The 12713-nt window shown below is 41.8% G+C and overlaps 1 protein-coding gene across 1 annotated transcript; it reads left to right on the top strand.

Annotated features, from left to right (window-relative positions):
• Nucleotides 1-202: 202 nt before the first annotated feature.
• On the top strand, nt 203-5815 carry cited4a (Cbp/p300-interacting transactivator, with Glu/Asp-rich carboxy-terminal domain, 4a). Its single transcript, XM_076754949.1, has 2 exons — nt 203-587; nt 2677-5815. The coding sequence occupies exons 1-2, from the start codon at nt 423-425 to the stop codon at nt 3388-3390; spliced, it is 879 nt and encodes a 292-aa protein (XP_076611064.1). The 5' UTR covers nt 203-422; the 3' UTR covers nt 3391-5815.
• The last annotated feature ends 6898 nt before the right edge of the window (nt 5816-12713 follow it).

Raw genomic sequence — 12713 nt, 5'->3', positions numbered from 1 at the left:
AAAAAAAAAAAAAACCTATCCCAAAGGATTTATACTATTTCCTCTGCCACTTTCATTTCTTTTTTCCCCCCAGCATATATTCCATACAGACCTTATCCAGTTTAACACTGCAGAACAACTTGCCAGACTGATTTTTCTCAGTATAAAAAGTGTTTGTGTTGCACCCCTTAAACAAAACAATGAAGAGAGTGGGGATCGTTACAGTGTGAGGTGAGGAAGGCAGGCGGCAGTGGAACCTCTCCGGCAGAGCCTGCGCGGCTCGGCGGAGCGGCGCTCTGCTGCTCCGCTGGATCACTGGAGGTACTTCGCGAATGTTTCTTTGCACAGTGATTAAGGGGGAGGACCAATGGCAACAAAGGAGACGGAGAGGACGGTGGCTCCTCCTCTCCCTATCTCTCTCTCCCTCTCTCTGTGCTTTATAGATGCATATAATCCCTGAGTTGACCCAGAAAACAAACTCCTCTTACTGCCGAGACGCCGCAGAGTTTGAATCCGCCGCAGGGCTGCATGTAGCCGGAGCATCAGCTGGAGAAACAACCCCGGCACTGATCCAACTTCTCCCTACGGATTCTACATTAATACATCGGGTAGGTGTCGTCTTCTGTTACTCCCTAAACAGGTAGAGAGGCAGCACTTTCCCTTTGTACTGCGGACTATTTCATAATTTCTCGGCAGAATAAGAGCAGGCTGGTTGGATCTGGTTACACGCATTTCTCCGTTGACTTTGTTTACTTGCAGCGTTAATATTATATTTGTTGCGGCTTTACTGCATCGAATAATGTCAAATAATCCACATGCACTGTCCTCAGGGATTTAAAAAAGAAAAAAAAAAAAGAAAAAAAAGCAGGGTTCATGCATGTGTGCTAATACCAACAATTATTATCCTCCCTCAGACTATCTATTTACAAAGTGACATTTGGCTGAATGATAATCCACATCTATAAAGAAGCTCCACAGAGGGGATACGTTAATTAGTCTAGGTAACACAAGAGCAGAAAATTGTGAGGAGGATTCAGGCTATTGAGGAAAGTGTCTTGCTTTATCAGCTCTGAAAAGGTTGGATTTCTACAAGCAGCCAGTGGCACCACCACACTTCAGTTTTGGGGGATTTTAAAAGGCTGAAATGTCTTTGTTTTTCACAGACAGGAGCAGGCAGGCATTGCTCGCTCTGGATCTGTTTTTATGATCATCCCATTTAGAGGCAGGTTCTAAAATAATGTCATCATTTTTAATAAGCCAATCACGTTGACAGCAAAGTACAGTTTCAGCATCAACAGGGCCTGTTGGCCATCTATAGGTAATCTTAATTGAAGATCTTTTGTGAAGACAGGCAGTGTGTTTTGTGTTGTGGGGGGGAGGTGTGTGTGGTCTGGAGAAGCATTCCTCTGCGTCCTTTTGGCTGCAAGGGTATTGCTGCCCTCACTCGTCGGAGTGATATCCAGTGGTAATTCACTGATGGTGTAATTTTGGAGGTTTGAGGTGGGTTTTTACAGTGACACTTCTGATGTGTCACATCAAGAAAGAGAAACTGTGGAGGAGGAGGGAGAGTAGTTTCAACAGAAACAGGGCTCTCATGAAACAGAAGGGTTTTTTTTATTATTATGGTTTATTCCTTTAAAGGGGTTCTCCACTCAGTTCGTATTGCACTTCAAAAAAAAAAGTCACAGGAGAAACTAAATAAAGAATGGCATCAGCTGTAGCGGCAGAGGCTGAGATACTCTAACTTTTAGTCTGCAGTATGGGTCAAAATCCAAAAACACAGGTTTCTACATTTCCCATCATGCAACTGGATAATGTGTCTTTTGTTAGACCCTCCCTGCCTCCTAAACACTTATTTGTTTGAACCCCACACCTCCAATTTGGAATGAACGTAACATTTTTTTCCATACACACAAACAATAAATCATCAAATCTAATCCAAACACACCTGATGACATCATCGGGGTAAGTCTGGGTAATATATAGTGTATTGTTTTTACTTGATGCAAAATGTCACAGTCATGAAAATAGAGTCATTAGAATATGCCCACAAAGGTTAAGGTTTAGTAGATGACTGGTTTCCTTACCTGTCTTGGCTAGCCTGCTGTTGCTACCTGGTAGTGAATTTAACGGTTGCATCTATGAGATGGACAGACTGGAAAGTGTTAATGGAGCAGTTCTGTTTTGATTAGTTTGTGTCTACCTGCGGGGTAGCAAATGCTAGCTGACTGTCTTTACATATGTAAAAATGTCTTTCCTCTACTGAGTGTAAGCACCTCGTACTTTGAATATGTATAACAATGACGGCCCTGCAGGTGCCGCAAGTCTGTCTTATTTTTGCCTTTTGTCTGAATTCTTAAAAAAAATGTTTCAACAATGTTTTACTCTGTCTGCAATTGGCTTAAAAACAGAATGAAAAAATATTCAAATCATTTTTGTCCCCAAGCTTGAATAACCTGGTTTTTATTTTTTGGCTATTTTCCCCAGTCCCACTTGAAGGTTATTCTTTAAAACTTTAGAAAGCCCCTTCCAGAGCCACAAAATACATTAGACAGCCTTTTTCACCAGCTGAGTCGTGCTCCTTGTTATGAGGAAACTGAACCTCTTGTGTAAAATGAAGGAGGTGTTTTAAGTCATTTAGCTTGTAATGGCGGTGGGTTGTATTAAAAATCTAATTTGATTGTTTTTATTGTTCAGGGTGACAGAGCAGCCATGGCTGAACACATGATGATGCCCATGACCCACGGCTTCAGGATGGGCATGAACGGACCTCCGCAGCACAACGGTCAGCCCGGCCTGCGCAGTCTGCCCAATGGCCAGGTGATGCACTATGGCAGGAATCCTCAGAACAACATGGAGGCTGCCATGAGACAGCGGTCAGGCATGGTGGGACCCGGAGGGATGGCCGGCCCCGTGAACGGAGCTCCCATGGCCAACCACCACCACCAGATGATGTCTGGGAACATGATGTACAATGGCCAGGGTCCGCAGCAGCAGCAGCACCACCACATGCACCCCCAGCAGCAGCAGCAGCAGCAGGGTGGACACCCGCAGCAGTACCTCCCTGGTAACCTCACCTCTCAGCAGCTCATGGCCAGCATGCACCTGCAAAAACTCAACACTCAGTACCATGGACACCCACTGGGCTCAGCCACTGGCCACCACCTGCAAAGCAGCGCTCAGTACCGGGTGGGTCCTGCCCAGCTATCAGGCATGCAGCACATTGGTGGTCCTTTGGGGCTAAATGGCATGGACATGGATCTGATTGACGAGGAGGTTCTGACATCACTGGTGCTGGAGTTTGGGTTGGATCGTGTTCAGGAGCTGCCCGAACTCTTCCTGGGACAGAATGAGTTTGATTTCATATCGGACTTTGTGTGTAAACAGCAGCCGAGCACCGTGAGCTGTTGAGCGAAGAGGCTGGGAGCTGGTTTGGTTTGTTTGGACTGGACACTCCAAAGAATGACTGAGCGGTCACAGTAGCACAGCAAGAGGAGACAATCTCTCTGTTCTGTTTGGGTGTTTCTGTGTCTGTGTATTTGACAGTGTCTAGTATGCCCTCACACTGACCTGCCTGCGACTTGATGAAGAAATGACTGAGAGAAAATGCAGCAAAAGCACTAGGTTTCTCTTCTTTGGGCCGGTGCCAGTAAGATCTGTTGTCTGGCCAAATTGAGGCATCCTGATGCGGCGGGCTCTGTCTGTACCCATCTGGCCCTCAGCACATGTGCCTGCAGTGCCAAGGCTTTAGGATAATTGTAAACTTAAATACAATGAGGGAACGCCTAAAAATACTATCCATCTGGGTCTGCTAGTGGCATCTCTAAATGTATTTTATCTCGGATGACACTTTCAAATAGTAGCAGAGTAGCAAATTTATAAAAGGTAGTCCTCTGAATTTGTTTATACAAGGATGAAGGGATTAAGAACAGATTTCTTTCTGACAATTTGCGTGCATATTGAAGGCTGGCTCTTCAAAACTCATTTCCTACGAAATATTACACAATATTCCTTGAAGAGCAGAGTGAGGTTGTGCAGCATTCCTGGGTGATGTGATGGGGTTTATCTTGGATTGGTCGGGTGAGATATGCTACACTGATTCTTCAGCTTTCAGTATCATTTACGTGACTCTGATAGAATCTGCAATCATTAAATGTATCGCATCTGTTCCCTGCTAATTAAACGTGATTGAATCATTGGCAAAGTAGGACATTGCTAAAGAGTCTTGGCTCAAACAAAGCGTGTCTGGACAAATGGCTTGGACATCTCTTTGCTCCAAGTCAGACATTTAGCTGCTCATTGCAAGCAAATCTTCAGTTACTGCTTCACAGAACTGCAAGACTTGTTAGGGAGGAAAAAACCTGTTAGGATGTGAGAAACTGTTGCAAGACTCAAGAAAAGCCAAACAAAAAGCAGCCATCCGAGGGTGAAGGTGTTGGTCACAGATCTGAGGTGGTATTTTTTACTTTCTTTTTAAACAGGATTGGTTAGAAAAAAAAAAGGGCGCGATTGCAGAATTTGCATCTGTGTATTTGTGTACATCTGTGTGTGGTCAGTGCAGTGAGGCATTTAAAACCCATTGAATGGCATCCTCCTCCCTAAACTATCGCCCAGTGTGCTGAACGTTAGTGGAGGCTGTGCGGGGAGAGAGATTTTGATGTGTGGACACAATGTGTGGACACAGCGGTCCCCGGCAGCACTTAGTTTGATCATTATTTAAAGCTGCCACTACCTGTGGCATTGATTTCATTCAGCAGAAGGAGCGAGCGAAGAGCACAAAGAGTGCAAAGTAGTTGTTTTTGCCATAGATTAGCTTACTCTGCTGCTTTTCTACTGATTAGATTTAAATTACATGTTCTCACACGCTTGTCTTAATTGAGGTCGGCTTGCACATTCTCCAATGTCTCAATAATTATAAAACGAACATGTTCTGTGGCTTTTTTCTTTTTTTTTGCGCAGTTGGTAATTAGGTTTTTGTCAAGGTTGCTGTGTTGCTGCTGCAGGCGGTTTGAGGGAGAACTTCCTGCACTCGTAAGGCTATTTGTAGAGCTGTCAGAGGGGTCAGGGCTGCACTGCTGCACTGTGTTAATCTGTTCCAATACAACTGTGCTGCTGTCCCTGTCTCTCTGGAGATCTGCCATCTCCAAGCTCTCGAGTCAAACAATGGGCATTGAAACACTGTCATAAAAGCAGAAAAGTGCCAGAGAGTTCCCGCTCTTTTTCTCTTTCTGCCTAGCAAACTACAGTGAGACAGACTCCCAACCTCACAGTTAAAATGGAAATACTTCTGGCCTTAGCGAGACAGTGGCCTCTGATTACTGCTATATCAATAAGCGCAGCCTTCTTGTGTATTGTATCTTTGTACTGTAGACTAGAGGTGAAGTTGATCTAGACACATTTAAGGTACTTTCAAAAAACATTGTCAGATGTAAATGTAAATCAGTGGCTGATTTTGATGTGTTGACAAAAGATTATATCCTACATTTTTGCAAACGAGTGTGTAGATACAGTATGAGTATACCAATGGTTTTTGGGTGCAGGGCCTGAAGCTTTAAGACCAAGTAGACTGCATGTTAAAGCAAGCGTGAGGGATGTCACCACTTTCCCACAAAGCAGCTGAGAATGTACAGGACAACACATAGTGGGAACTTGTCTTAAGATGGTAGATAAACGTGTGAGATTGTACTCCTTGTTCCAAAATTACACATCATTCATTTGGGTAAACCCCCCTCCCTCAAACTCCTTTCCCACTTCCCCAAAGCTTTTGTATTGTTATTGATTCTATTTTAAGAAAATGTATTTATTTTCAAATAAAATATTTATTTAAAGAAACTTCTTTGGATGTCAGTAACGCCTTTATCCACTGTTGGCTGTCAAAAAGAGCACAATATGACAAATGGACTTCATAAATGGAGCGTACTATAATGTTTCTATATACCAAGCTGGTATTTGTGTAAGCACTTGAAATCACAGAGGCTTTGAGATGCCGTTGATTCGTCTTATTTATCTGAATTTTATTCTCCTGTTGGTGTTCGACACTTTCCCACCCACGATGGGAGTGATGAGCACACACAAGGGCGAAGTACAAACTATATATCCTAAACAGTAATGACTCAGCACTCAGTCAACACAAAGCTGGACCCACCAGCGTTTTTCATTGTGTGTTGTATAATTGTAATACTTGAATGTTCAAAGTCAATAACCCTGCAAAGGGACAACAGAAAAGTGTAAACAACAGCGGTGTCCTGATTTGTAATGAATAACAGCGGCTGTACTCCACGTTAACTATTGAACTTGATGACACACACATGCATCTGCCTGCTGTCTTACTTTAGGAATCCTGTATGTAATCCAATCATTTTAAATGACTTGTGCTGCAGTCAGTTTACTCCTCTCCTGCTGGAACTGAATGTGAAGAGCTCACTGCACATCTCCAGCTAGAAGGTTTGTTTTACCATCTTGCTGCCATTAGAAGAACATTTCTGTGGGGATTTATGGAAAAAATATAAAAATAGGCTCATTAAAATTCTAATTAGCTGTGCAGTAAAGTCACATTAAGAAGACCTGAAATACTGGTGCTGCTCTACATGATGTTCGTCAAGGCGGCATTTTGTCCTTGAGCTGTTTTTGATGGATTTTGGAAAAGTATCTGAGCTGGTGACGATTGGATGCGTAGTGGAGCAAACCTGCAGCAGAAAACAGGTCTACCTGTGGCAAATATATGCGAGATGGGTCACAGCTTGCATAAAGTCATTTTAGGGCTACGTAACTGCTGCCAACATGCTGTGACACAAAGTGCTCATGGGAAATTGAAAGGAAGCACTCCTTTTTAAAATACAAGAGTTTTTAAAAATGATCTTCTTATTGTGGCTTCATGATTAAAAACTCCACTCGTAAAATCACTATCAGCACAGATCACACACACAAGAGAATGTGCTCCGTATCACACCCATAACTGCTAAAAAGAGTGGGATTAATATTAACAAATAGATATTAATTAATGCAAACATTAACTAATATAAGCAATATATGAAAATCAAAAGGCCACCAGGGAAAAATATATTGACCTAAAATATTGAGAAAGGGGGGAAAGTTTAAAAAAAAGGGAAAAATAAAACTTAAATGTAAAGACATAATTAAAAAGGAAGTAGAAGTCACATAAAAACAGACTTTTCTAATTTTCTATCAGTGTGATTCCTACACCGACTGCAAGTTGTGTGCCATTGTCCATGAGTGCTATTGTGGATCTCTCACCTGTTTCCTGCTGAGTGAAATGCACCAGTTACTGTGTCAACACTTGCAAGTTCAGTGCACTTTGCAGTTATGCAGCCTATGTGGGGGTTTTTTAAAGAGAAAAAAGCACAACAACAACAACAACAACAACAACAACAACAACAACAACGCTTTCCACAAATCAACAAGAAGAAGGGGACGATACAGTATAAGGGGATGTTGCAAACAAGCATTAACACAGCCTACAAGATGTCAGGGATGTTCACTGAACAGTTTCCCCCTGCCTTGGTGCTTCAATTTGGGAATTCTCCAGTCTGCACGGCCCGTGTTGAAGAGGTTCCAAATCTGTTGGTTTAAGGGACAGAAATGCTCCTTGGACAGCCGTTAGTACGACAGAAATGGTTGAACACAGTGTCAAAGAGGATGCAATATTCCACTTCACATGCTGGAAATCTGGGATAGTCTGTCCCGTCTTCACCACAATAGGGTTCTGTCTATGAGTTTGCGATTGTTAGCTAATGTTAGCCATCATGAGCTCCTGGTCATTCTGGTCAAACCTCTGGCTGTTAAATTGAACCACTCTGTGGCATTAATGAAACCTTTCACTTGTACAGAGAGGAGGCAGTTATTTCTTCTGCAAAAAATGATACAGTCTAACTTTAAATAAAAGTATATGTAATGAGGCACACTGGCCAAGGCACACACACACGTCAACACATGCAGATATATTACACCAGAGTCATCTGGTTCCTGCTGTATTGGAAAAGAGGTCCACAAATATGTACAAATTGAAGCTTGAGCGCTTATCTCCTCTAAATATAAACAGGAAACTGTATCATTGAGCCACTTCCTAAAGCAAGGCGGGGATGTTCACATCCACTCTCAGAATAGCCCTTCTGGCTGTAAGCATACCAAACATGAGAGCCTGCTGGGCCTCATATGGTAGCTCAAAGGCCCACTCAGAGCAACCCATTATAGCAAGAGCACAGTCAAGGGTTATTTCTCTCTCCAATTATTAGACTGAGCAATTGGATTAGTTTCTTCAAGAACTTCTTTAATGTAAGGCACAACCCACATTGATGAGTCCAAGTCTGGTCTTCCAATTTACATGTGATACTCTGTATGTGGATGTAATGCATGATAAACCCTATTCAGCTTGGTTTTTGAAAAGCATATTCAACACATAACCTCGAACTGTGTGAGCTCAAGCCCAGCATTGATAGAACAGAACTTAATCCTACCTAACCCTTCTCCCCAAAGCTCGTCTGATAACTTCCTGCCGATTGCTCTCCTCTGTGCCTCCTTAACATGGCCGGAGGAAGTGGTCTGTGTGAAAATGTCAACAAACTGTGACCCTAAATGTTTGGAGGTTTATGGGTGGTCTTCTGCACTTTAATGGGTCAAGCTGATTTGAAGACTGTCAAAGTTCTTAGCCTGTAAGTATATAGATAAACAAAATATAGACAGCCTCCTCATTTATCCCAATAACACCCCGCAATGTTAAGTCAAATATGTGATAATGATACATGAGCTTGTAATATGAACACTGTTTACTATGCTATCACTGTTGTAGAGTCATGTCTCAGAGTATTACAGCATTGTTTTGGCAGTTGATAATCCTTCAAATTCATGGATGTCTCACTAGAACCAGCTGTCCTGGATTGTATGTCATCGTCTCACTGGTACCTGCAGCAGCATGTCCTCAACATGCAGCCTCATCGTTTTTTTTTTTTTTTTTTTTTAATGCAGTGTTATTTTGAGGTTGAACACCAGTTTCTGTCTCAATCTCAGACCATTTTAGACATTGTTCCACTCTGTAGTTAGAGAACAAGTGTGAACCCAGTGTCCTGGATCTTACAGGGGTTACATCGTATGAAAACATCACACATTTGACCATTCAAATCAGACGGTCTCAGGTTAACAGAAGGCTGCAGGGATCTGAAGACAGGCCGACACATTTCCATATTTTACATATTGAGGGGAGACGCTGCAATTCCAATTCCAATTTATCTGAATCAGACAAACAAGTTATAACATGGTAATTACAGAACTCCAGGGGTGCTGGTAAGCTTATTTTGTCACATTTGGACAGAGCCAGACTATTTGTTTCTTCCTGTTTCCAGTCTTTATGCTTGGCAAAGATAATGGCCTTATGGCTACAGTTTCATATTGACCATACAGACATGAGATTGGTATAAATGTTGTCAAGCAACTCTCTGCAAGTGCAGAAGCGTATATGCTGAACTGGTGAAATTCACTCATGAATGTAAATTCAAAATATAGGCATGCCGATATTTATTGAAACTGACATGAAATGAACATTTAATGATGGCAAAGTCTGGAAAGAATTAAAAGCAATGCTGAGGTTTTCCCTCAGCTAATGTTCAGTTTACAGGAAGCAGATGCAAAATATAGATAGAGTGGCATTCTGCAGTATAGTAATTAAAACAAGGAGCCATTAAGTATCTGTTACCACACTGCTCATGAATAAGCTGCAAATGTGTTTTCAGTTTATTGAAAAACACATTGCTTTGTCACGAAGGAGTGATTGTGATGTTTGTCAGTGCTATACACTAGCAAACATATCTGCTTTGACATGGATATGAAAGCACGGCAATGGTAATGCAATCACAACCACTCAACCATCCAGTTATTGCAGCAGCCCCATTAATAGCAATACCAAATAAACTGCACCCGAGTTATATTAAGGTTTCAGTGACACATAAATGGTGTTTGTATTCACAACAGAACTTCATATGGACAAATAAGATAAACGTCTCAGTGAAAATGAATTATTCTGCTGGGATGCTGCACCACATTGTGACTTGATAAGACAGTTATACATTTATATAAAAATGATGTTTCCTGCAGCTGCATTCAAAACCTCAAATTGCATTTGCATGTGTTAGAAAATCTATGATTGAATCTTGAGTTTACAATGTCAGTAATTGCACGAGTGATCAATACTATTTGAATTGATTGGGCACAATTTACTGTACTGTATGTGCAATGAGTCATTCTCCAGATCGCTCAGCCACTGCTCCTTTGAAACTATCCTGTGGTTGTGGGCTACTAGCCAACAGTATGAGACTGTGGCTACACAGGGCTGTGCTGAATGCTGAGAAATGACACTGTGATACTGGCCACACTGCTCACCATAAAGCAAAACCGAAATTCATAAACTGAAGAGACACACCTTGCTGTGTACAGTACACACGTGAATGTGTCCCATGTTCCCTGTATTGTATAAAATTTCATTGTCCATTTGTCCTCTGACCAAACTGGTTCACTTCAAACAGTGTACCGTCAGCGGCTTTGCACATGCAACCATCTCTTGGCCCCAATCTCTTTGTTATGTCTGCCAGCAAAGTCTAATCCAGGACACAGAGCGGAGCTGGCCATGCCAAGTCCACCTGGTGGGACAGCAGGGTGGCTCCGCACGCCACATCTGCTCTGACATGGTAATACTTTAAAGCACTCGTGGCAGCAGGGCTTTCAGACCCACGACACATAAGGCTGCTGTAATGGGCGGGTACAGCACAGACTCTTCTATAAATGCTCTTTAAATGTGAGAATAGCTTTAGTGAATCATATGCAGTACAAGAAACAAGTCAGACTGATCGAAGTCACAAAACACACAACAGCTCGGCCTCTTCAGTACTGACAAACACACGGTTACAGGCCCAGACATGTCCAGAGTTATGATTTCTTGTTAGGTGGGGTGCTAAAGAAGAATACACCCAAATACAATAGTGGTAGTAACTATTAGTATACAACATACATATCTTAAATGCGCATCATTTCTTTTACTGGAATATTGAGTTTGAAAAAAAAAAACAACAACAACCCTGAAGATCTACCTACTCACAGTGTGGATGAAAGCTTGTTAGGAGACTTTGACTTATTTATATTTGTCATACAATGACAGCATATATTAATATATAATGTAAAAATACATTTATTGATAAAAGTGGATTTATTAAGATGTTATTAACTACAGTTTATTTAACAATACCCTGATAAACAAATGAGAATCCACTTTAATTGTGCTTTAAACAGATGGAAGTGTACGGGAAGAACACACTAACTTACAGTTGAAGTATTATTGCTGAGTAGTAGCGTTTATTCAGTGTGTTCTCATCTCAACATCAGATACTGACGCTGCTTTGTCACTCTCCTCTGCATGTCATACAGATGCACAAGGTATCCGACGACGTGCAAAGCCTTCCTGGCACAAAGCCTTTCTAACATCTGGGGTAATAGCCACAGTTTGATCAGGTTTAGACACCAAAACTACTCAGTTAGGTTTAGGAAAAGATCGTCGACTTTTGATTTCACTTTTGGATTTACACTTCACATGACATCCAGTCTCCTGGGTGAAGGTCCTGAGGGACTTTGTAGCTCTTTATACTACATCTCATGAAGTAGTTTCTATGAGCGTCTAATATTGCAGTGGATTGGTTTACATTAGAGTTAGCTGAAAGCTTGGTACGTCGCATACAGATATTAAAGTGGGGGTGGGATATGGCCTGCGAGACAGTCTAATCTGGCTTGCAAGGCAATTGTCTAGACAGCAATTGTGTTTTTTTGCAGAGATAAAAGAAAACAATAACATAGTAGACTAACATGTTCTGCCGAGTGGTCCCACTTGAAATGTGCTAAACTGTATGAACTGCAATGACAAATGCACTTGGATAAAGTTAACGCTCTTTGGTGGACCTGGGTTGCTCAACAAGCAGCTTTCACAAGACCACATTCTGATAGAGACAGTGTTATGAAGGCAGATTTGATGGTGAGTGAGCAAGAAGAAGCATGAAACCTCATTTAGAGGGAGAATTTGTGAAGGAGTGCCTTGTTACTACTGCAGAGCTGCTTGCACAAAGTAAAAGTGTTCCAAGGTGTCAGTTTGTCTTGATAATTCAAAGAGATGAAGGAAAACTTGACGTGGAAACTCAGTGATAGCAAGTGTTTGTGTGATTTCACCTTCATGGTGGACATTACCAAGCACCTCTCAGAGCTGAACCTCAAGCTCCAGTCAGCTTCTCAGCTCTCTGCTTTCAAATGTGAAATCATTTGAGGTGAGATTAAAGCTGTGACAAGTGCAATTGGAAAGAGGAAACACTGAAAACAGGGGCAGCCAGTTTCAGCTCTGCGTGCTGATGTGCTGAGGTGACAGAATTGGTTGCTGTGTTAGCGATCACATACTTCTGCTGCTGTAGCTTGTCTGAGTTAAAATTGCTTTATTTTACATTACAGCAGTAAATTACCTGCTATACATTTAGTCTTACATTAGTTTCCTCTTTGATAAAGCTGACAGCTAGCCCTGGCTCAAGCTTTCCTTGCTAAAGGCTTCATCTGCTGTGGAAACATGATGATGATTAATTATTTTTATTTTGTATCTTTTTTATTGTCTGTTTGTTCTTTTTCTACCTCTGTTAATATAACTATTATTGCTATTGCAGTACACTCTCACTGTTTCTCTCTCTAACCCAAACCCACCC

Source organism: Chaetodon auriga, chromosome 17 (genome assembly GCF_051107435.1).
Source record: "Chaetodon auriga isolate fChaAug3 chromosome 17, fChaAug3.hap1, whole genome shotgun sequence".
Classification (NCBI taxonomy): Eukaryota; Metazoa; Chordata; class Actinopteri; order Chaetodontiformes; family Chaetodontidae; genus Chaetodon; species Chaetodon auriga.
The sequence above is the reverse complement of the archived record's forward strand: the minus strand, read 5'-3'. Positions and strand labels throughout refer to the sequence as shown.